Source organism: Cibotium barometz, chromosome 3 (genome assembly GCF_041138505.1).
Source record: "Cibotium barometz isolate CiBa-2024 chromosome 3, ASM4113850v1, whole genome shotgun sequence".
Lineage (NCBI taxonomy): Eukaryota > Viridiplantae > Streptophyta > Polypodiopsida > Cyatheales > Cibotiaceae > Cibotium > Cibotium barometz.
In genome coordinates this window covers 57,422,787-57,448,497 of record NC_141048.1, presented here as the reverse complement: position 1 = coordinate 57,448,497, position 25,711 = coordinate 57,422,787, and the positions used below count along the sequence as shown (strand labels likewise).

General features: G+C 44.7%; 1 protein-coding gene across 2 annotated transcripts in view; it reads right to left on the bottom strand.

Moving 5' to 3' along the window:
* Positions 1-6,623: 6,623 nt before the first annotated feature.
* The window catches only part of LOC147640296 (RNA polymerase III subunit RPC82 family protein), a 93,005-nt gene continuing 73,917 nt past the window's right edge, over positions 6,624-25,711 (bottom strand). For both annotated transcript variants that reach the window (XM_086778928.1, XM_086778924.1), the window contains 8 exons: positions 10,652-10,762; positions 10,427-10,538; positions 8,774-8,932; positions 8,653-8,690; positions 8,459-8,548; positions 8,293-8,376; positions 7,145-7,300; positions 6,624-6,962 (listed from right to left, as the gene is read on the bottom strand). In XM_086778928.1, the coding sequence (XP_086635054.1) occupies positions 6,789-6,962; positions 7,145-7,300; positions 8,293-8,376; positions 8,459-8,548; positions 8,653-8,690; positions 8,774-8,932; positions 10,427-10,538; positions 10,652-10,762 (924 nt within the window). In that variant the 3' untranslated portion in view covers positions 6,624-6,788. The remainder of the gene's footprint in view (positions 6,963-7,144; positions 7,301-8,292; positions 8,377-8,458; positions 8,549-8,652; positions 8,691-8,773; positions 8,933-10,426; positions 10,539-10,651; positions 10,763-25,711) is intronic.

Genomic DNA, 25,711 nt, shown 5'->3' with positions numbered 1-25,711 from the left:
ATTGGGATTGTTTACAAGTACATTGTATGAATAGCCAATTGTCAAACCACAAATCTCGCTACCACCAAACCCAAACCAGCTTCAACTTACAACCAAACCCTGGCAAAATTTTAATGTACAATCGACCCTCTTCACTCGCATCCATTCATCTCATCACCAACACTTAGGAACTTCACCCCCCAGACAATCTTTCCTACCTTGTGGTCTATCCGACACCAATCCATGTGCTTATGCCTTCCATCGATCACCCCCAATGGTCTTAGCCACACCTTTTCAAGGCACTCCAACACTGGACCCCATTCTTGCATGTAGCTTCCATGCCCCATGCCAACACTCTGCATAGTTTTCTTTGATAATGTTACCTTGAATTCCTCATTGAGTCTTGTTCTTACTTAGTCCAACCCTCTTCCCATCCATGACTCACCATTTTAGTTTTTACACACTCACAAGGACTACTTGCCTTCCTTCCATGCATGGCATGCTAGGCATTCATGAAGATGCCATTGAAGCCTCCATCTTGCCCAATCATCAGAAGGGCATCAAGAATCAAAGTCTATGGAGCCGTCGGATCCATGCACCCAAGTGGAGATCTCCACATAAAGTAATGACTCCATTAAGCACACTTCGCATCTCCCTAGGCACCACACTTGCCTACATTTGTGCTAATTAAGTGACATGGAGCTGCCCAAAAAGGCCAAAGCAACTCCCCCTATTGCTATGATTCAAGAAAACGGGTTGAATAACCACCACTAGTTCAAAATGATGCTCAAGAAGCGACAGGATCCATGCAGCCATGTCCCACAAAAGCCACCCATCATTCGCGACTTACTAATGGTCTAGTCGACCTGGGGATTCTTCTATTCTCATATGGACAACCCAACCTCAGCAGTCACATCCACCTTATCGGCCAACCTCAATACACATCAACCACCGATTCCCTATCTCAAACCATGTGTAAGAGTCAGAGAAAGCAAAGAACACAATGTCGAAGAAAATAATGTGTGAGCGTTTTCACCGGAAGAAGCTTCTACATGGGTCCACCTTTTGCTGAATGCCCATGCATGCCACCTATAATATCCATGGGCTCTACATTTATTAGACACATAGGAACTATTCTCACAAAAACCTACATTAAACCTCATCACTAAGACACCTGTCCAAGTGCATTTATAGATGGGCGAACCATGGCGAAAGCTTGGCCATGCACGTCACTTGTAGATTTCATGACAATGCACAATTTTTTTCACTCCTCACATCTCACGGCACTCTTAAATGCATGCAACTAACCTCGTCAAAACCAACCCTCCAAGTATATCTTTGGATGGGGGGACCATGGTGGTGGTGGTCAAAAAGCCTGGGCCATGGTATGACCCATTGCCTGGAGAACCCTTGACCTTGTAAGTACCTCCAACGAGCTTCCATGCCTCTATCCTCTACTTCAACTCCGGTTCAACACCAATAAAACCTTGCCTTGGCCTTGATGTATTTGTTAAAGCAAAGCCCAATCTCTCGGCATCATGTTATAAAATCCTAGGGTGCGGACCGCTTCTACCAATTACCTCATGTTGAAGGTTCCACACCACTTCCACAACCAATGAAGGCCCGGTATGAAGAACCTCTACATTGCCTACTATCACTTTTCATGCCACCTCAACAAGTTGCCTACCATCATAGCTCCATAAAGCTACCCATCATCTTGCCTTACAAATCAGTTCCTCATTAACCACTTAACATTGACTACGAGCTCCATGGCATATCTTAGACTATCCACACCATCCACTTCTCGGCACAGTAGCTTCATCACTAACTTGGGTGATACGAGAACATAGTCACCATTGGGAAGGGGGGTATGTTAACCACTCCATTGGTTAACATGGTTTCACCCGCTCAACCTACCGTAAGGCGCTTTTCCATCTTACCCGCACGAACATGCACTTATCTTTTGTAAGATGACACTTGAATATATAAAGTAGCCTTACAATGAGCTTAATGTCTAATAGGAAAAGTGTATGGACTTAGTGTACATAGTTGCTTAAGACTAGTAATAGATATTGGACCATTTCTAAGTTTGGTCAACCTAGTGTGAAAACTAGTCAATTGTATATAAGTCATTTTTTATAATAAGCAATACACAATCATTCCGTTGCAATAGTTTTCTCGTGACCTCTTCTTGCTTGTTTGTTTACTATTGAATCTTGCTTACTTTATGGATGCATGCTAGATAGGTTTGATTGTAGCTTTTCTTCTTGCATTAGCCATAAAGACGGATCTCTTGTTGCCTCCATCAAGGTATAGAGAGCTCTCCCTTCACCCCTCGCAAAGGAGCACCAATCTGATAATGGTGTGAGGACACAACAAACGAGCTACATCACCCACATGGGAATTTACGGATTACGGCTCTAAGGCAAGACCTAAGAACACATGCTTTGGCAAGACTAAGGTAAGCTCTTGACTTGAACAGGTATGGTCATAAGAGGACATGCAACACCAGAGGAAGAATTTCCACAAAGACCACATTAAGCTCGAGAATTTAATACGAATGATTTAATATTAGTATATGAGGCAAGATGGATTGAGGGAGCCCAATTTGATAGTTCAATCCCTAGACCCGACCATTTAAAAGTGCCAAGTTATATGATGATGGTACTAGCCGATTGTACTAGTGCAATCGCAAATTTGTCAAATTTGGTGGGAACCATTTACCTATTTAAGATTACCAAGTTATATGATGGTACTGGCCAATTGTTGTCAAATTTGGTGGGAACTTGTTTGCCCATGCCTTTGGTATCTACAACTTCTCCAAGCTAAACATAATCACTAGAGGAACTAATCATCACTATCCCACCCAGAAACAGTATATCCAATGCATGGAGGATAAGATTACACACCCGAAAGCAGTATCCAATGCATGGAGGACATATGTTCGAATACTGGTGGCGTGGTGGTTAATCTCGAAAAAATTAAAAATGTTATGTCGCCACTCACATTCATACACCTCATAAGTCTAAAGATATGTATAATACATAGCATAATTAGTAATTAAAAACCTACAAGAGGGATATGATAAAAACACTAGGTGTACATACCTAAAGTGGATGCCAAATCATGTGGTTATGAAAAAGGAATTGGCAACAAACTTCGACACATAGGTGGTCATGAATTTCAACTCATAGAGGAGATTGTTAAGGCACAGAGTAAGAAAGAGGGAGAATCGTTTCCAAGAAGTGGCAAACCAACGAAGAGAAGACCACAAGAAAAAGATGTGAAAAGATAAGCTTTGATCGCTCCCACTTGAGCTTTTAGTTTGTTTATATTAATAAATATTTATTTATTCTTCTTCTTGGCCAATCATGTGTTAGTATAGTTGTTAGAATGGAATTCAAGAGTCCCCAGGTTGTGGGTTCAAACAACTGTCCCTCATCAATAGCTCACTTATTCTCTAGTCAAGTCTCTAGCTCCTTATTTTCCAAGCTCCTAAACTAGTAAATAAGGCCTAGGCATACCCTTGTGTCATCATGGGTGTTTAATGGTACACTTACTCAGTTATATGCAACTTTGAACCAAAAATGGCTTTTGTCAAGGTGTTGGGTTCTAGGGTTTGGGGAGCAAGAACCCATCGTTGGTTGATGTAAACCATTAATATACCTTTAATCAGCATATTTGACCTTGCTAATGGTGCTTTTGACCATGGGGACCTATCTTGAGTGCCCATCCTCGTGAATTATAGGCTACTTTTGGGCTTTAGTCCGTTTGGCAGTATGCTTTAAATATTACATGCATTAACCTTTTAGGTGGCAACTATGATAATTTAGATGTGATGTTCTTGAAGCTCTATCTAAATGTGACGCCGACCCTTAATAGCTCCCGTTCATTAGACATCATCCCCCCTCAAAGAGATTTTCTTCATCTAAGATGTCATGTGGTAATTATTGTTAAACCATTGTGGTGACAATCTTTGCTTTTCTTTTCTTCTCTACATCACTTTTTTCTTCTCCAAGAGAAGCGAAAATTCTGCCCACAACCTTCTCTTTGGAGTTAACAAGTCCCTACATTATCTCCCTCTTTGTTGCATTGGTCATTGATTAATTGCCTATCTTTGTATGACATACCATTGAGTTGGGGTTTTGCTATGTATTTTGTGCACCTTTAATTGATATTGGTTTCTTAGTCGACTTTGTCGTGAATGCCTGTAATGACATACCATTGTGTTGGGGTTTTGTTATGTATTTTCTACACCTTTAATTGATATTGTTTTCTTAATCAACTGTCTTAAATGCCTGTAATGACCTTTATATTGTCCCTTATTCCTTGTTTGCATGAAAACCCAAGTATTGAGATGTCATTGATTGGTGAAACCACATCTTGAGAAATTTAAATTGTTTCTCTTCTCATCAAACAAATGTGTTGCTTCAAATTCTCCTTATTCTTTTGTGTAAGCACCATGTCTCATTGTAAGGATGGCTAGTATGCTAAGCCTACCCTTACTGAAGGTTCAATCTTTAAACGTGTCAAGGACCATTTTATTAGCTGTTTGTCACTTCTTATTGCTACTAAAGAAGATGTGAAATCACACACACCCTTATGGCACATCAATATAAAATATATCATTAAAATGTAAAGAATCATTAATAAGAGCATCATGATTGTGTTTCAAATTAAATTTTAAATAAATAACAAATTAAATATAAGTTAGTAAACTTTTCTGTAGAGATGGTTAAAGGGTTAATTTCAGAATATAAATGCTTAACAAATTACGTATATAGAGATAGCTAAAGGGTTGATTTAAAAATATAAACGCCTAAAATATTCCGCATATTTAGATAATTTAGTATTTTCAAAAACTCAATGACATTTCAAAATTAAAGATACTTTTAAGTCTATATTTTAAAAGTATATATAAGCTAAGATGGTTTAAAATTTTAAAATTATATATAAGCTGAGATCATTCATATTATTTACATATCAACATTAGTTTATTATTTCTACATAATTCAAGGTTTTTAAAAGTTAAGGTTTATTTTACAATGTTAAAGATAATTTTTTTAATTACAACAATTGTCGAGTATGTATGATTTTAGATAGTATTATCGTGTGAATCAATAGCTATGTGACCCAATTGTTGTTTCTTCACGAGTGCCCGCCAACATCTTCATTGCCTTGTTGGGGATAATCCCATGGGACAACTGCCAAGGTGTGTTCCATACTTAATAATCTTACCCCGTCTCCAGTACCCAACGCAGCCCCCCTTCGGAGTTAAGGTGGTGATATAGGGATTGACCTTCGTATCTATGGTGATTCGGACCCACACCTATACACGTGATTCAAAAGATGACAATAACAAACACCTGGACTCTCACGTCAAGCTTGCTAAGGGGCTTGACCAAACATGGTGCTTGTTAGCCATCCTAAACTACATCCCTGACACAAGGTGATTACACAAGAATAAATTCCAAGTATTGAAGCCTCTTATAATTACAAACAAATATAATCATGTTTTGGGTAGAGAACCCTTTTTTACACTCTTTTTAACACTTAGAATGCCCAATCAGTATCTATCTCTGAAAGAGAGAGTTAAGAGAATGTGGCAGTAAAGCATTTTTCAAGTGCTTAAGTAGAGGTTTCTGGCTTCTCTAGAGCATCTTCAAACTCTTCATCTTCAGTTTCAGCTACCAGGTTGGCATGATTCTTCTCTTGTTCCTTGGCCATTCTTTTGAAGCAACGGCGGTTTTCTCAATTGGTGACATTTGAGTCACGACTTAAAAGTCATGAGAAGTATCCATGTGCCTAGTGTGTGTTGTGTTTTTTTCATCATTATACTATGTTTTTAGGTGGCTTTTGTGTCTTTAAATATATATTGATTTTTTGAAACATCGTAACCTCGAGGCTGAGGTTTAAAAAAAACACACCACCCCAAAAAAAAAAAAAAAACAAAACAAAACAAAACAGCAAAAAAAACCTTGAAACGTTTCTTGTGACTGCCGATGATCTTCCTCATGGTCGGAAACCTCATCAACAAAGTGGAGTCGTATAGCCATGGTAAAGGGAGAAATAGAAAGAAAGAAAGGTCGATTCTAAAATTCAGAAAAGCGGGAGGAAAAAAATATACATTTGACGCGAGAAAAGCATGCAAAACAAGGTGACCCACCTGTGCTCCACACACGAAAGATGAAGAGCCGGCTCAGAATCCTCGCAACAGGCTGCCTTTAATTGGTTTCGTAATGCACTGAGGACAAGTGGTCTAAGGAGGTCGTCACAGCCCACCATCAGCTTCCTTCTCACTGCCCGTCTGTCTGCCAAGCTGCCATCCTGCGCCTGCCTGCCTCCTGGCCCTGTATGGCTGATCCAGGCCCTGTACAGCCTGTTTCAGGACAGCCCTTATGTGCATGTGCTGCATAGTTGCCTTCCCATGCATGACCTGCTGTTAGCGCCTAGACTCTTGTACAGGGCAGCACGCCTGCTGCTGTGCCATCTATCCCATACAACCTGTACATGTCTGCCCCTACTATGCACACCTGGCTGCAACTTATCCATAGGTGTTTGCCCGATGCTACAGCCCATGCTAATCGAGCACATACACATCATGCAATAAAACAGAAATACAACTACTGCAACACTGACATATCAGAGAGAACTGGGGTTTTCTTTCTTTTCTGCATTTTTGGAAAGGAAGCAGCCGTTTCCTGATATTGTACCAGCAATGCCCAGGAGTGATAACTAGAAGACTCAAAAATATATGAACAATCAAGGGAAAACGATTGCCCAGAAGGAATTCTTAAACTGTTTAATGATTAAAAATCATTAAACAGCATAATGCTGTCATCTAATTTTAGCAAGGATGCCTCTAGAACTGCTGCGATGCGACGGATACGTTTAACTTGCTCATGTTGAGTTTGAGTAAGGGTCACATGTGGAGCATCTTTGGATGTTTTGGAGTGATGGTATTGTTTCAACACATCCAACACCTGCAGATGGAATTTTAGAGTTAGATTTTATGGCAATGAACAGCACAAGTGTACATACAACTGTGTGCGCACGTGCACCGGCATATATGCACCTGTGCCTATACCTGCACCCGCACAAGCGTGTGTGCAGGTGGCAGGCACGGGTACCTGTGACTACGATCATCAACAAAAACAACATCTACCTCTTGTTCTTGCTGAAGTTCATAGGCAAGCCTTTGTCCAACATTGGATGCAGCCCGGAACATATCTTCGAGGATGTGGTCCACAACAGATGGATAATTAACCCGCCACAAGTAGAAGGTTTTGGATGGAGCATGATCGGGAGCTTTTGACACTTCCTGAAGACAAAGAAATGGGTCATTGAAATACCTGAATAGCAACAAATCCCTAGGTCCCAGACAATCATATGCATTCCAACAACAATGCAGAAAGAAGCGATTCACGCAACTCCAAACAAAGTTAAGCTCACTAGATTATTCCTTATCCAGACTAGGCAGACTTGAGCAATGCATGGATACAAAACAAAACATAGGAGTGCACTAAGAAAAGTTGTTCTATGAGAGAGATTAACATCTATCAAAAGACCACAGGGGTCTATGAGACCAAAGTGAACAATGTCATCTGATAGGTGACATGTACGAAAAGAGAAAAACACGAGAATAGCCATGTATAATGGAATAGTCTCCCAAATGAAGAAAGGGGGAAAGAGACACGTAGAAAGTCATAATGGGCCTCTACCAACTAATTGGCCTGTCTCTGTTGAGCTTTTGGTCGTTTTCTGTCGACAAGGGTGTGGTCTTCGGTCCTTGTGAATGCAAATAGCTATGTATATCTCAGGTGTCCTCTGTATGATGACCTGTCTACCAGCAGTTTGTTCATCTGCTTCTATTCCTTCTCTCTACAGGATAGGAGGTCACAATACATTCTCTATATCAGGGGTCTGCATCCCCAATCTAGCCTGTAATAAACTCTCTAAGGGTGTCTAATTTCCATAAAGAACGGGCCTAAGCATCTCTGACCTGTGAAGTAAAACAAGATCAGGAGTGACCCCAGATCCCTTTCTGAACGAGAAGTGAAGCCACCCCTTGATCTCATAAAATACTCGGTGTTTGAAGAGATAATGGTCCTCTGTGCTTCTCGGGACCTAGGGTCTCCATATAATCCATACCTAGTCAATGTGATATGTTTCGCATCTGACCAAGTGCAAGTGTCATGCTGTGGAGTGTATTGTTGCAAATAGCTCAGTCACTAAAAGAAATATCATCTGACAGATGCAAGAAATGGTCTCTATAAAAGGAGATCTTTGTCAAACACACCCACACACACACACCTGAAGCTGCAAATACTCCTCCTTCAAAAGCCTGTACAAAATTTCCCTGGTCTCCTTCAATGCTACCAAAGCAATGTCAGAAACCTGCACTCAGAACTTGAGATATGAGAACCTTGCAGCTTCCAATCTCACACGTCCTTTGAATCAGGTACTTCAGAATACATGCCTGCTTTTGCTCTAGCTGTCCCTTCATAGATAGAAGTCTGAAAATACGGCAACTCTCTTTCCCATAACGTTGGAGCACAATACCTTCCAACTACAAAAAAAATAGACACACACACACAACAAGTGTGTATATAAAACACGAGTGCACACGTACAAACACATGCCTCCTCAAAGAACGTTAGATAGTGAACATACCTCATACTTGCGGGCAGCCTCAATAATTTTGAGCAAATCTTTTCAACTCTTGTAAAGGTTTACATGACAACCTCTTGAAAAAAAAAATAGATATTAAAAAGAAAAAACACTGATAGGATACTCATCACGTATTGTGAGCCTAAGTCACCTTGTCTACTTACGAACCCCACCGACTCCGCGCACATCATATGAAGGGCCATCCTAATTCGCTCCATAGTCATTGTTCTTCCCTCAGGCATTGCCCTCACTGCTTGTGTGATTGAATCCATGGACAATGGTGCTGCAAACATGTCAAGTTAAAAATAAAAACTAAAAACAAAGGTTACTTGAATGTAAAAAAGACTTAATTGTCCTCAATTCCGTACCAGTTTTACGTACATAAGCATACATGCACGCACGCACACAAGTACACATACATACAATATTTGCATATACATATATTGTACATGTACATAATGATGATATACACACATACATATTCATACACTAGCACAGCCCAATGCCAAGCCATGAGTTTTAATTTATAAGTGTGTATCACATAAAGCACCCTTTGAAAACAAAGCTTTTGAAGCTTGATCGAGTTAAAACTTGGACCTAAGGTCCGCGGCTTCATAGTCGAGTTGGTAAGTATTTGAACTCTTACACAGGGGGTCTGCAGTTCAAATCCCATTCGCCTCAGCCAAGGGTCACCAAGGTCATTCATCGCCTATGAGCAAACCATGGCCTCTGCTTGCTCCTAGTGGGTTGGGCTTGGAGAGGCATAGCACTAGTTCCAAGCCCACAGCAGTTGAGGAAGTCGGCAAAGGGTGAGAAGCTGACGGGCAGAAGGGGAGCATGAGCAGCAAGGTGGATGGCAAGGTCCAAGCGGCGAAGGTGGGCGGAGCAGGCCACGCTAGAGGAGAAACTGGACGGAGGCAGCTGAACAGCTGGCAGCGGTGGAGTACTCGGCACCAATGCCGTGAGCAAAATGGGCAGCACCGTGGTGTGCCCAGCACTAAGACTACTAAATGTTGGAAACAACGACTTCGAATAACTTGGGGTTGTAAGATGCCTCTCAAGCCTATTCTTATGGAGATGCCTTGTGGAAATACTTCCAGTTTCTACTTTTCTGTAAAATGACATATCTCCAGTGATAGATGTTGTAGATGTGGATGACATGCAAAGTCTATTCCTCATCTTCTTTGGCATTGCACGGACTCCAGAAATTTCTTGCAAGAACTGACTCACAACTTCCAAGGACGTTTTCCATCATTCAAAGGAGGAAAACCCTTTTGGATTTTTGGTATTCTGCCAGCTTGCATGGCTGGATTTGACACTTTCATCATTTGGATGAGATCTTGGGCACTCTCAACTATTTGGAAGGCTAGGAACCATACTATGTTTCGACAACCTTCTCTGGATGCTTATGCTTTCTTTCGTGCCAATCTTCGCCAGTCCGTACATGACTATCACGACAGCTGGAGGCTAGTGACATCCCTCAGTTTGAAGTCTTTTTCTAATGTTTTTAGCTTTCTTCCTCGGATGACTTCTCTCTGAAGTACATCCTCCCCATGTATATTGTTTCTTGGTAATAGAGGACTGGTTTTTTACCCCCAAAAAATGTGTCTGTGCGCGCGCGCGCACGTGCGCGCGCGCGCATTCGCGTGTGCGCACGTACATTTGTATCTACGTAGGTATTGATGTGCGCAGTACATACATACATATGTATATGTGTGTGCATGTGTGCATATGCGTGTGTGTGCACTCTAGTTGTAGAAAAAAAAAACGTTTATACCTGAGTATCTTTGTTTGACATCAGTTTCTGCATTGCGTGTTGTTTCCAGCATAGCTTGGAGAATACATCCTGCACCCGAATCTATTCTGGATCTCACTTGATTAACACAGGCCTGCGAGATTAAGAAAAATTAACACCGGCTTGGTCGCATTGTTCCACCCCCCCCACCCACACACAAATAAGAAAAACTTCCCATTACCATCAACATGGAATGTTTCAGCTTACTTGATGCCTTAGCCTCCTTACAAACTCCTTAAAATTTACACGCCAAAGGACCTCTTTCTCTTCGATCACAGCCATTGTTTTCCCATCCGCAGCCAAAGCATCCCTTTTACGCTGCATGAGTAAAATTACAGAAAGTGCAAGTTATATTGAGTAGAATGGGACATAAAAGCAACCTGAGCCTGAATCCTACCAGAGGCTTTTCTCGAGTACTATGAAAAGGGGAACAGAAAGAGCTGCAAACAGAAGTTATGCCTTTTATAACACCTTGCCAAGGGCTTTGGGGGGGGGGGGGGGGGGGGGGGTGTTGCTGGCTGGCTGCTAGAGGCTTTGCTTACGCATACGTAGTTCTGGTGGTGGTGTAAGATGAAGCGTATTTTGATCGAGGTAGGTGGTTTTGGAATCAATTGCTTTTATCAAGTCCAATGGGTGTGGTGATGTTTTTCACCCTTTTTCTAGGAGACTTGGACCTTATGTCCAGCCATTGTTTTGGGCCTTTACACATCGCCCATGCCTCTGGCATTTCTCTTTGCAAAAAAGGATGTCAACAATCACGAATTTGCAATGTTCTCATGTGTGGGACATGAAACCAAACTAATCTCCCCTGCATGTAGCCTCTCTTTGACATGGTTATAATGTATCTCTATGTACTTGGTGCGAACATGGAAAACTAGATCCCATGTTACAACCATAGCACTCTGATTGTCAGTAAGAATGGGAGTGGGTGTTTGTTGACTCCCACGAAGATCTACCGTTAGCCATACACACTCAATTGTAGTCGTGAAAGCTGCGCTTCACATGAAGATGTAGCCACTGTAGGTTGCTTTTTGCTCAACCATGATATGCATGAGCTCGCAAGGAAAAAGCAATTTCACTTATGGACTGCCTTGTGTCATAATCACCAGCCCAATCTAAATCAGTGTAAGCATGGAGCTGAAAATCAATCCTGATTTTCTGCATGGGCTTGTCTGGCTGCTGATTGACTGAATCAACCCTGGCACACTACAGTTTGGGCCTTGGCCGACTGTTGCCCAAGCCCAAACTAAGGCTGCCGACTGGGCTTTGATGTTGGCTAAGGGTATTTACACCCCTCGCAAGGCAGTCCCTCTTCGGGGCTGCTTTGAGCTTACTCCCATTTAGAGGGTGATCTGCTACCCTATACATATTCACACTATCACTAAGGGGAGGTTTGTAGGAAAACTCATGGTGATTGTAGCATACGCCAAGCTAGGTCCGTGTGAAACAACGAGGCCTTCTTTAAACCTAAGTTTAGTGAGTCCTTAGCAATCCTTTAAACAACATACATGAATCTGAAAGATGTAGTCGAGACAACACCAGATGGGGTCACAAATTACCCACTAAAGGGCCCCCCCTACAAGTAGGAGTATTTGCTTTATTTCTTCTAGAGAACTGAAAACAAGCTGAACTGTGTCCACAAGACTGAGCGGGCAAACTGACTGACTGATTGCCAAACACAAGGACAAAGTGTCCAAACACTGGGCAGAACTGTGCATAAGCTGTAGGTGACTGTGGAGCTATCTTCGAAGAGGAAAACACCAGCCCAAGACTGAGGGTTGGTGTGCTGGGAACTCTTGAGGAGGCTACGCTTCGTTTGCCTTGGGCTGAAAGCACAAGATTGACGACTGAGATGGGGTCATGGCATACGACAAAATATCCTAAAAAAGAGACCGTGTACCACAATGCATGGGTGCATGTGATAGTGATACGGCTAGGTGTAAACATGGGCTTATAAGGGGCACTTTTTACCTTCTATATTGAAGATTTTTTTCTCCTTGACCATGTTTTTCACCCTTTTTGTAGGAGACCTGGACCTTATGTTTTTCACCCTTTTTCTAGGAGACTTGAATCTTATGCCCAGCCATTGTTTTGGGGCCTTTACACATCGCCAATGCCTCTAGCATTTCTCCTTGCAAAAGAGGATGTCAGTTGTCAATCTTTACGGACAAGCTCTCTAGGCTGTCCATAGGGGAAAGCATTGGCACCCAATCTCTATTGGGATTCGGAGTCTCATGTGTGAACACTCCCCTATGAGAGCCGCCCAGCCCAACCAGCTACGTTGCAAAGGGGGAGAGGTTTGCTGTTGAAAGATGAATTTGGCACAATGCCAAATTGTCGTGGGTGAGTGTTTGGTTAATTGATTGGATAGTGGTCAAGTGTGTCAGGTTATGATGCTGAAACCATCAGTCCCACATCAGATTATTCAGGTAGAGTTTGATGCACCTCCTACGGTAGTGAAGGCACTCTTCCAAACGATCACTTACATCCACTGCATCCGTGACAAGCATCCCTCATGCATTCCAAGGCTTGCTTTACAATCATCCCAGCAACTAGCAACCCCAGGACAACGCTGTAATGAAACATGGTTATATGATAAAAGAGGAGAGCTGGAGGGATCAAGCCGTGGTGATGTTATGCATAGACATGAGTGAGTGGAAGGAAGAGAGAGATGTGATAACACACACAAGAGAGAGGAGTTGCACCACACAATAATGGATGTACAATGCTTTTATAGGCATCAAGCCTCATCTTATGCTCTCTTAAGAAGTGTTGGGTATTTCAGGGCTAGCCTCGAGTCTGGTCAAGTGTCATTAGTGGTGTGAACACACTAGGTGTGAACACCCTCTTATATAGGGTCAAAAGATAAGGCTTGATGCCTACAAAAGCATTGTACATGGTGGAAGTATTATCATAATACAATCATTCTTGTACCCATTACCGGAGCATGGCGAGTAGGCAGAGATGAAACCAGGGCAAAGATATTGATCATCAGGTTTGGTGACTTGGAGAAGAAGGCCTTCCTCTCCAAAAGGATGGCCCTTAAGGGGGAAAAGATTTATTTGGATGAGGACCTTACACCGGCACAGATAGCACACCGGCAGGAACACATGCCGCGTGTGCTTGAGGGAAGGAAAGAGGGGAAATGGGCGATATACAGAGATGGCCGAGTCATCATTACGGAAAGGACGCCCCCTTGACGGTGCGCGGCCTATGAGACCTTGCGATTCACGGTGTGGAATTGCAACGGGGCCCTTAGAAGAGATGCAGGATACTTTGAGGATACTTTCAGACACAGTGATATTGCTATGTATACGGAGACCCAAGAATGCACAAACAAGAAGCTTCCTGACGTCTTGGGTTATAGATACGAATCAGTTTTCCGCCCTCAGCCACGCACAGTGGGAGGTACCAGAGGATCTGAGGATCTGGAGGAGTGGCAATACTTTATAGGGAGGAGCTTTGTGACAAAATACATGTGGGGATATATGCTTTGTATGAGTTTGTGACAGGCGGAGTCTGAGCTCCAGGGGACTATCTGATAGGGTGACTGACCAGCACGATAGGGGTGAAGCAGGGATGCCCGCTATCGCCCACCCTCTTTGAACTGTACATTGATGCGGTCTCTGATTATGTAGACAAATTGGGAGGCCCAGGGCCATGCTTGGCAGGGGTGTTGAAACCCATCTTGTTATATGCTGATGATATTGTTCTAATCTCAGCCCCTCCGGAGGGATTACAGAGACACCTGGATGCATTACAGGATTTCTGTGCGGATAAAGATCTGACAGTGAACCTTGGGAAAACCAAGGTTATGGTGTTTAACACCACACAGGCATGGGTGACGAGATCAGAGCCTCAGTTCACTTTCCGAGGGGAGCCAGTAGAGTACGTCAGGTCATATGTCTACTTGGGAGTTACTTTCACAGGACCGCGTTTCTCCCTGAAGGAGGCAGCAGCAGCTAGATTAGCTCGAGGGCATGCAGCCTTGGGGGCACTTGAGAGGAGGCAGTGTGCACACATACAGTTTCAGGAGCCACGCACCAAATTGTGGCTATTTGATACGCTTGTCACACCGACCCTCCTGTACGGAGCTCCAATTTGGGGACCCAGTATACATCACAGATCTCAGAGAGGGACAGATGAGGGATGAAGGCAAATGGAGAGACCACTAATTATGATGATTGCCCGCATGTTTCGGAGCAAATCGTCAGTACCACATGAGATTGTTCGGGCTGAGCTGGGTGCCCCACCAGTGGTAACCGAGGCCCTATTCCAGGCAGTTACCTTTTAACAGCGGCTATGGGAGCTCCCTCAGCAGAGGTACTCCCGATTGGCATTGACCTCATCCATACAGTTGGCAGAGGATGGAGATACTCATTGTTGGTACGCTCAGATGAGATCATGGTTTGACCTACATGGTTTGCGGATAGAGGCACTACCACCCTTTCAGTACAGTCTGGATTGTCCATTTTTGGATCTCACCCGCTCAGAGCAAAACCGCGTGATCAAGATAGATATCATCAGAGTGGACACAGAGAGGACATGGACTAGCCCCCTTGAGCCCTTGGGCACGAAAATGGCTCATTACAAGAGCCATTTTCTACACCTCTCACCGGATGATTTTATCACCCGCCCGGCGTACATGGATGTACACCTGTCACATGGGATACGTTGTGTCATTGGACAGATCCGGACCTCATCATCACACCAGCTGCGGATTGAGACAGGGCAATATGTGCATCAGATCTTGGATGACCGCATTTGTCAGCTCTGCTACTAGGAGGTAGAGACAGAGGAACACTACATTTGCCGATGTACAGTCTATTATGAGATCCGAGGGAGATATCACTGCCTCTTCCGAGAGGGTTTTGGGCCGTTACGCAGGGTCATGGAGTTTGAGGATTAGAGATGCCTGGGATTGTTTCAACTTGAGCTCAGGAGACGCAGAGAGACTCTCTTGGCAGACAGGAGGCCGAGCCATGATGTACCTAGACAGAGGACCCTAACAGATTTCTTCGGCACCAGCACCAGCAACCCAGCCCACACACCTCCTGATACCTCCTCCATTGGGCCATCAGGGCACCGACCACGCTCCCAGGGAGTCACCACCACTGATAGAGCAGTTATCTTATGTTGTGCTCGTCGACCACGCCCACCAGGATCCCGACCATGGCATCCTCACCATCACCAGATTAGAGCCATTATTGCTCGGCTTCTACGAAGACGCCTACCTCGCTTCTACAACCTCTCCATTCTAGATAGCCCCATGGCGGAGAAACTTGATCTAAGGAGAGGGCAACACTTCAACTCATCAGCATACATGGATCTACCTGATATACATTTTTCAATATTTTCCAGTATTTTCTATGCAGTATCATCTCGGAGACTTACAGTTCTGTTCTTATAACTGTAGGAAAATCAGTTTATTGTACTTTCTAGTCTCATTTAGTTGTTCTCTTTGATGAGACACCAACTTCAGATGTACTCTCAGTTTTGGTCTCATAGACCACTATGGCCTCTTAAAGATGTTAATATATCATTTCATTTCTCTCTTCGCCTGCATCTTCCTCTCTCTCCGCTGCCTGCATCTCTCTCTTCGCCTGCACCTCTGCACCCCCCTGCATCTTTCTCTCTCTCCGCCCCCTACATCTTTCTCTCTCTTCGCTGCTTCCATACTTGCGTCCCCTGCATCTTTCTCTCTCCACTGCCTGCATCTGTCTCATCACCTGCACCCCTGCGCCCCGTGCATCTCTCTCTCTCTTCGCTGCTTCCATCCCTACGTCCCCTGCATTTTTCTCTCTCTTCCCCTGCACCTCTGCGCCACTGCATCTTTCTCTCTCTTCGCTGCTTCCATCCATGCGCCCCCTGTATCTTTCTATTTCTTCACCTGCATCTTTCATCTCTCTCTGCTGCCTGCATCTCTCTCGTCGCTGCTTCCATCTCTGCGCCCCTTGCATCTTTCTCTCTCTTCGCCTGCACCCCTTGCATCTTTCTCTCCCCGATGCCTGCATCTGTCTCTTCGCCTGCACCCCTTGCATCTTTCTCTCCCCGATGCCTGCATCTGTCTCTTCGCCTGCACCTCTGTGTCCCCTGCATCTTTCTATCTCTTCGCCTGCACCTCTGGCCCCCTGCATCTTTCTCTCTCCGTTGCCTGCATCTGTCTCTTCGCATGCACCTCTGCGCCCCCTGCATCTTTCTCTCTTCGCTGCTTCCATCCCTGCGCCCCCTGCATCTTCCTCTCTCTTCGCCTGCACCTCTGCGCCCCTTGCATCTTTCTCTCTCTCCGCTGCTTGCATCCCTGTGCCCCCTGCATCTTTCTCTCTCTTCGCCTGCACCTCTACGCCCCCTGCATCTTTCTCTCTCTTCGCCTGCTTCCATCCCTGCACCCCCTGCATCTTTCTCTCTCTTCGCCTGCATCTTTCTCTCTCTCCGCTGCCTTGCATCTTTCTCTCTCTTCGCCTGCACCTCTGCGCCCCCTACATCTTTCTCTCTCTTCGCTGCTTCCATCCCTATGCCCCTTGCATCTTTCTCTCTCTCCGCTGCCTGCATCTTTCTCTCTCTCCGCTGCCTGCATCTGTCTCTTCACCTGCACCTCTGCGCCCCCTACATCTTTCACTCTCTTCGCTGCTTCCATCCATGCGCCCCCTGCATCTTTCTCTCTCTTCGCCTGCACCTCTGCGCCCCCTGCATCTTTCTCTCTCTTCGCTGCTTCCATCCCTGCGCCCCCTGTATCTCTCTCTCTCTCTTCGCCTGCATCTCTCTCTCTCTCTCTCTCTCTCTCTCTCTCTCTCTCTCTCTCTCCGTCTCCGCTGCCTGCATCTGTCTCTTCGCCTGCACCTCTACACCCCCTGCATCTTTCTCTCTCTTTGTTGCTTCCATCCCAGTGCCCCCTGCATCTTTCTCTCTCTTCGCATGCACCTCTACGCCCCCTGCATCCTCCTCTCTCTCCACTGCCTGCATTTGTCTCCTTGCCTGCACCTCTGCGCCCCCTGCATCTTTCTCTCTTTGCCTGCACCTCTGCCCCCCTTGCATCTTTCTCTCTCTTCGCTGCTTCCATCCCTGCGCCCCCTGCATCTTTCTCTCTCTTCGCCTGCACCTCTGCCCCCCCCATATCTTTCTCTCTCCGCTGCCTGCATCTGTCTCTTCGCCTGCACCTCTGCGGCCCCTGCATCTCTCTGTTCGCCTGCATCTTTCTCTCTCTCTGTTGCCTGCATGTGTCTCTTCGTTGCTTCCATCCCTGCGTCCCCTGCCTACTACAGATACCATAGCTCTACATCGCGCATAGAACCAGCTTCTTATGGACCGTCTCCAACTTTTGGAGGCAACAGCAACAAAACCCACTCCTCCAGTTACCCCTGACTCCGTCACCCTCTTCTTTCAGATGGAACAACAAAGACGAGAGGATGAAGCCACACAACGACAAGAAAAAGCAGATAGATGGGACTATAAGGAAGCCCAACGCAAGATCGACGAAGACCGGCATCAGGCTGAACTCGCCGCTCGAGAGCACCAACAAGAGCTCGATCAAGAGTGCATGTTACTCGAACACCAAAGGGAAAAGGAGGTCATACATCTGAAGTATCAGCACCTCTCTTCAGTTTCCCCACCCATAAGTGCCAGCAACGAGAATCCCGCGACATCGACTACCGTCATCCGAACTCAACCGAACTTTAGTAAGAATGATGGTCAGTGTGATCATTTAACTGTTAATCAGTTTATTCATCAATTTAATGCTCATTTTCCTTTAGCTAGGATCACATGTTCTCAAGATAGAGTCCACGTAGCGGCTTCCCACCTTACGGGTGAGTCAGTCACTTGGTGGCAGCATTGGTCTAGTCTTCATACAGACCCGACCACACGTGTCACAGCTTTTCATTGGGATACCTTTGTCCATGACCTTAAGACCAGATTTCTCCCTCTCTAGTATTTGACCAACCTGGCAGATGAGTTCTATAGACTCAGACAGAACGGGTCTCCCATGCTTCAGTTTTCCGGTAAGGTTATAACTTTAGCACAACAGTTAGGGTTATCTAAGCAAGCCAAGATGAATCAATTCATTCGTGGATTGGATCCTAACATCCGGTTCACAGTTCGTAACTTTGAACCCAGCACATATAACCGAGCTTTGACTCTGGCTCAAAATGAGGAAATGAAGATGAACAGAGGCAAGCCTAAGCAACCGCAGTCTAGTACAAAACCCGAGCAGCAATAATCTGCTCCGCAACCAAGGAAAGGTAATGCATCCTCTAAAGATGCTAAGAAGGACGGCAGTTCTAACTCTAGTTCAGGGGGTAAGAAGGATAAGGAATCCAAGCCTAAGAAAACCCCCGAGGAAAAGGCTAAAGCAAGCATCACTGGAGGCTATCTTCCTCCAGAGGAGCAAAGGAAGTACCACTCACAGTACATATGTTTTTTATGTCATACCATTGGGCATGGTAAGAAGGATTGCCAAAAATGGCAAACAGAGCAAGCATCCAAAGCACCTTCTTCCACAGTTGCCATAGCATCTCTTGCTCCTCTAACCCCGCCTACTACCACAAACACAGTTCAACTTTTACTTTCTATGCATCCTATGCCATCCATGGTATTTGATGCTAAGCAGGAGGGTAAGAGCGATGCTGCACAGAAAAGCCTCATGCGAGCTTATGGCTCTGCCAAGGGCCGCCAGTTTGTAGTCGTATTTCACATGGACAGTTCTGAAGACGCCATCTCTCCCCAGTTGACTACCAAAATGAGCTGTACATTAGTGCCACATTAGTTTGTAGTCCTATTTCACATGGACAGTTTTGAAGACGCCATCTCTCCCCAACAATTGACTACCAAAATGAGCTGTACATTAGTGCCAGGGTTCACACCTGGTCTCGACACCCACATATCTTCGAAGGCACAGCAGTTTGCTTCATTCCAACGAGATTTCATCGTCTCGCCTCTTTTGGGGTGTGACATGATCTTAGGAATCTGGTGGTTTCGTCAGTATGAGCATATTCTTGATTGGGAGAAGGACACTTTTACTATCTATAAAGGTTTTCCTGAGCCCGTCATGATTCATGGGGATAGAAGCATTCTTAGCATTCAGTTGATTTCTCATCTCCAGGCCCGACGAGCTATCCACCGCAAGGGAGCGGAAGGAGCATTGATTTATGTTCATGCTCAGACAACCTCTTCCTCATCACTAGCGGCTATCTCATCTTCATCTCCAGTCCAACAGTTAGCAGACCTCATGTCTAGACACCAGGACATTATGCTTAGGGACGATCTCCCGCCCAGTCTCCCCCCATCCCGTCCTGATGACCATCATATCGATTTGGTCCCTCGATCAGAACCTCCTATAGCAGGTTTCCCTATCGTCTTTCCAAGACTTTAGAGAGCGAGCTAGAAAAGCAGTTATTTGAGCTCCTCTGAGCTAGATTCGTTCGGCCATCTTCCTCGCCATTTGTTGCACCCATCCTATTTGTCCAAAAGAAGGACAAGCCCGCATGCCTTTGTTTAGACTACAGGGCATTAAACAAACTCACCATGAAGAATAAGTTCCCTATGCCAAGGATTGAGTACATTTTAGAGCGTTTAGACGATGCAAAATTTGTCACTAAGATTGACCTCAAGAGTGGTTAATATCAGGTCCGCATTTATGCCCTATGGGCTTACCACTGCACCTGCAAGCTTCAATAAAATGATGTCCAGGATTTTCGCAGTCCTCATTCTTAAGTGTGTTTTCATATTTCTTGATGACATACTTAAATTCTCAGCCACTTCGGAGCAGCATGAGAAAGATGTGGAGAAAGTCTTGCAACTTTTGCGAGATAATGGGCTCTACATAAATGCCAAAAAGTTTATCTTCGGCGTTACAAAGATTCAATACTTGGGCTATATCATCGGTTCTGCTGGGATTCGATTGGATCCCTCAAAGGTTCAAGAGATCTTGGATTGCGACATCCCTCACACCGCCCAAGAGATCCGTTCTTTCATAGGTCTTTGCCAAGCCTACAGCACTCATGTTCACCAGTTTTCCAACCTTGCAACACCTCTCACCGACTTGCTTAAGGGGGTGAAGACTCGTAGACAGAAAGTCACAGTTACAAGCAAGGCACTTGATGCATTCCGTGCACTCCGCCAAAAATGAGGTGTGATGTTTATTAACATGTTCAAGTCTGTAAGATTTGTCATAAAATTAAGGTTCCACATATATCTCCGACGGACCTTTCATCGACATTTCTATGGACTTTGTAGGACCTCTACCAGCATCCACCGAATCTCGTACGACTCAGTATTTTACCGTTGTGGATTGCTTCAATAAGTTCTGCATGCTCATCCCATGGAAGCATACGGCCACAGTCGAGGACATAGCCCGCCTTTCTCTCAAGCATTGGTACCCCACTTGTGGTTTGCTTAGCAACATTACATCAGACAAGGATTCCAAGTTCACCTCGCATTTTTGGAGAGCTTTATTCAAGAACTTTGGGACGGACCAAGTTACACTTCTCTAGTGCATTCCATCCAAAAACAGACGGCCAGACACAAATCTATAACCAGTTGGCCTTTGATGTTCTCAAGTCATACTGTCATGACCAACGGTCCAAATGGGAACATAATCTTCCTTTGGTCCAAGTCATCTGGAACGATACTCATTCATCCAATGTCGAACGGACTCTGTATATGAGGTAGTCTTTGGTTGCCGTTTCTCTTCTCTTTTGACGAGAATGATGTCTCCATCTCTTGAGAATAACAAAACGACGAAAGCATTTTCCAAAATCATTGAGTCAGTTAAAGACCACTTGACCAAAGCCCAAGAAGCTTATAGCAGACAGGAAAATAAGTCTAGACGAGATGTCCACTTCAAGGAAGGAGATTGGGTCTATTTGTATATCATGACACAAAGATTGAAACAAGTGGACAAACGATATCCCAAGCTTTCTTTCCGTAGTTTTGGACCCTTTCCTATATTTAAAAAGATAAGCAATATCTCCATGAAGTTAAAGTTCGATGATACATGATGTTTTCCATGTTTCTTGGCTAAAACCATATGTTAGACCAAAAGTGTTTAATGTTTCAGATGAACAGCAGCTAGACGTGGTAAACGAATCAAAAGTCATTGAGCCTAAGCACATCCTTCTTCATTGTTGGAAGCCTCGTTCCAAGCAAAGACTCCATCAGTTCTATACGAAGTTCAAAGATCGAAGTATCCACGAAGCAATTTGCCTAGACGAAGAGTTCTTTCAAGAGTACCCCTAGTTGTTGGCGGACTACTTGGAAGGCATGAACCTGCCGCCAAGCTAAGCAAGAGGGAATGTCACATGCACTCTGCACTGTAGTGCATGGTGACAACATGCCTCAGCATCAGTGCAACACCGTATAGCAATAGAACCCTTTAGGATTTGATATTTGTCGTACGCCGCCGTGACCCCATTGTAATCCTCAATCCACGATATGTCAGGCACGAGCTACGTAGGTCATTCCTCAGCTTTAGAGATTCAATCAGTCAGTCAAAGTCCCTTAACCCACTTGGAGAGAATCATTCATGCATATAGAAGTCATAGAAGCCTTACGGTTTGCATCAGAACATGTTTGAATTTTGCATAGCATTCATCCCATATGCATATAGACCATCTAGATCATTGCAGAACACTCAGAATATCATCCAGTATTTTTTTCACATTTTATAACATTTATTTGGCATTTTTACCATATTATTATTAACATTATTCATTTAATGCAAGACATGAAGCAGTCGGCCAGCTTTCAGCCAGCCGACCTGCTCATGAAAGGCATATAAATAGCCTAGCATTCCATTCATTCAATCATCAGTCTTCAAGCGTTTCATCCTTCAGCACAAGGAGCATCAACGATTGAGCATCCAGCCCCTCATCATCAAAACACAGCACCATTCAGCATTCAGCCACTTCAGAACCTTGCATTTACAGTATATACACAGTTTTCAGCATTCATCATATCATTGTTTTGCTACAGCCCTTCTGGTGAAGGTAAAACGCATTCATACATTCATTTTCAGCATACATTCACAGCCTAGAACAGTCCCAATCAGCCCCTTCTCTCACCCTCACATTTGCAGCCTTCCTACATTCCATTGAAAGAGTGCATAGGCTTGAGATCGGTCATCATTGGTGCTTCTACGGCCGTGTACAGTTCAACCCAACTCTTGGTCTTCAAAGGTCTTGCGTATGGCTTATCTCCAGTCCAAAGTCAGTCCTCATTCATTCTCTTCAAAGATAATAAAGCAAATACTCCTAGCAATACAAGGGGACCCTTCAGTGGGTAATTTGGGACCCAATAAGGTGTACAAATCTCTCTCTCTCTCTCTCTCTCTCTCTCTCTCTCTCTAATCTCTTAAAGTTTGAAGTGCTCAAAGTGGATTGCTAAAGACTCGCCAAACTCAAGATAAAGAAGGCGGTGTGAGACTGTGTGACAGGATCCTTCATTACACATAATTCCGCTGCATGTTACATTAATGCAGATGACATCGTCCTCCTTTCAAATTCAACCGAGGGGCTTCAGAGACATTTGGATGCCTTACAGGACTTATGCACTCAGCGGGACCTCATTGTTAACCTTGGTAAAACCAAGGTAATGGTCTTCAATAGCTCCCGCCCAGAATGAGCTTCACATGCAAAGGGGATCCCGAGGAGATTGTCTCATCCCTATGTCTGCCTCGGTGCCACTTTCAATGGCCCACGCTTCACCATGCTTCCCGTAGCACATGCCAAAGTGACACAGGGATTTGCAGCCTTGAGCTTACTTGAGCGGCAGTGCTTCCAACCACATTTCCAAGAGAGGACGAAGGGTTGGGTTCTTGACACCCTCATCGCATTTCCAAGAGCCAAAGACGAAGGGTTGGTTTTTTGACACCCTCATCACACTAGCCTTGATGTATGGAACCCAGCCATAGTTCAACATGTTGCTTCTTCAAGCTCATTATCCTTATCCTCATGGAGGTGCCAAAAGACCAATAGTCTTCGACCTTAATGAAGGCCTACATTTTTGCCAACAGCTAGACCTTTATGGCATGGTCAAATATTTACATAGCCACCTTCAAGAATATGCCGGATAATACCAAGTTGTGGAAACCCTTTGACATCATGCACGGGTCAAAGATAGATGGCTTTCTTGCAAGCCCTTCATCACTTCCTTCCACAAGACCACTATACATGGATTCATCGAGAGGCCGGGATACTTGCGAAGACATATGTCACCCACCATGCGGATCGCAATTGGATAAATTCAGGTCTCCCTCACCACCTCGGAGTGGAGACAAGGAGAATAGAGGGCATGGGCATTGCCAAAGAGGACTGGATTTGAAGACTCTTCCCTACCGAAGTCGAGAAAGAGGAGGACTACATTTACAAATGCCCGACGTGTCATGAGATCCGGGGGAGATTCCACTGCCTTTTTAGGGGGAGTTTTGGTATACTTTCCAAAATCACTAGTTTTTAGACATGCATTTTCCTGACTTAGTACACTCAAACAAATAGTAGAGCCCAACTTCGGGAAACCTCACAACTGACCATTACTAGCTTCTTCCACGTGCAGGATGGTAGCACAAGACGATGAGCCAAAGAGGTACATGAGCATGATATACAACCCACTTTGACCACATGAGGTCACCTTGGACTGCACTCGCTAGCTACACCACACCTAATTCTCTAGCAACATAGGGATTGTTACGTCCCAAGGCTAATTAGGCTTCATACCTTTAGGTTAGGTTAACCATAGCCTAGGGGTCATGCATCTTAAGTGGGGGTTAGTAGATTTTATGAGACATGTGCTATATTTGACTCCTGGTTTATAGGAGGCCTATATAAGTGACTTTATGAGTCAATTTGGGGGAGAGCTCCTCATACCTGGACTCGAGGCCTTGAGACTATTCCGTGCTTATCTCCGATGGATGTGTGTTAAGAGGTATGGGACACCATGGTTTATAGGAGGTCACCCTATTGCACGATCTACAACCCACTTCGACCACTTGAGTTCACCTTGGACTGCACTCGCTAGGTATAGTACACTCGATTCTCCAACAACGCAAGAATTGCTACATCCCAAGACTAATCAAGCTTAAGACCTTCAGGTTAGTTTAACCATAGCCTAGGGGTTATGCATCTTAAGTGAGGGTTAGTAGCTTGTATGAGACATGTGCTATATTTGGCTCATGGCCTATAGGAGGCCTATATAAGTGACTTTATGAGTCAATTTGGGGGAGAGCTCCTCAGACGTCTTGAGCCTATTCCGTGCTTACATCCAATGGGTGTGTATTGGTGGTATGGGATACCATGGACTTTGCACGTTGTCTCAGATGCTACTATCCCCCTGTGCCCACGGGTGAGCTTAAACGGCTCTATGGTTGGGCATTGAGCTAGATGCCAATGTCTATGCGTGTTTCTTTATGTTTATGCTTAATCGTAGGGTGTAAGCCCAGCGGGGTGTGCAATGACAGACTCAACCATGTGTCCAAGAGATAAAGATATAGAGAGAGAGAGGGGAGAGATAGAAGGGAATAGGGATCTTGCACAGTACACCACATTGAGCAGGGAACAGGCCCCGCCCCTTTCAGGAATTTATTCAGGAACAATCCACGGGCACACTGGCCAGGATCAATACAATCAATGAATACAAAACAAACAGATATGCCAATGTAGAATATCCAAGTCGATGTCAATGTCGAGGCATGAGATCTCTGAGCTGAGCACACCACGGGGATGACCCACAAGTATCTCTCACACCGGGCTAGTACCAAATCTAATATCCAAATCCAAATCCAATGAATCCAAATCCAAATCCAAGTCCAAGTCCAAGTCCAAATCCAAGTCCAAGTCCAAGTCCAAGTCCAGATCCAAGTCCAAGTCCAAGTCCAACGTCTAAGTTCCATGTTTCATATCAAAACTTCATGCCCAAGCTATATATCCAAGTTCCATGTGTAAGTTCCATGCTTCATGCCCAAGCTATATATCCAAGTTCCATGTGTAAGTTTCATGCTTCATGCCCAAGCTATATACCCAAGTTCCATGTTCATGTCCAAGTTTCATGCCCAAGTTCAAGCTTCCAAAGCTGGGCGGTGGCTAGGCGGCGGCGGCTCTGAAGTGGTTGAGCTCGGCGCAGCGGCCGCACTAAGCTGGGCACTCTGGGGAGGCTAAACTTAGCGGCAGCTAGGCTGAGCGGAGCGGCGGCAACAGGTGGATGAAGATGCCCAAGCTATATACCCAAGTTCCATGTTCATGTCCAAGTTTCATGCCCAAGTTCAAGCTTCCAAAGCTGGGC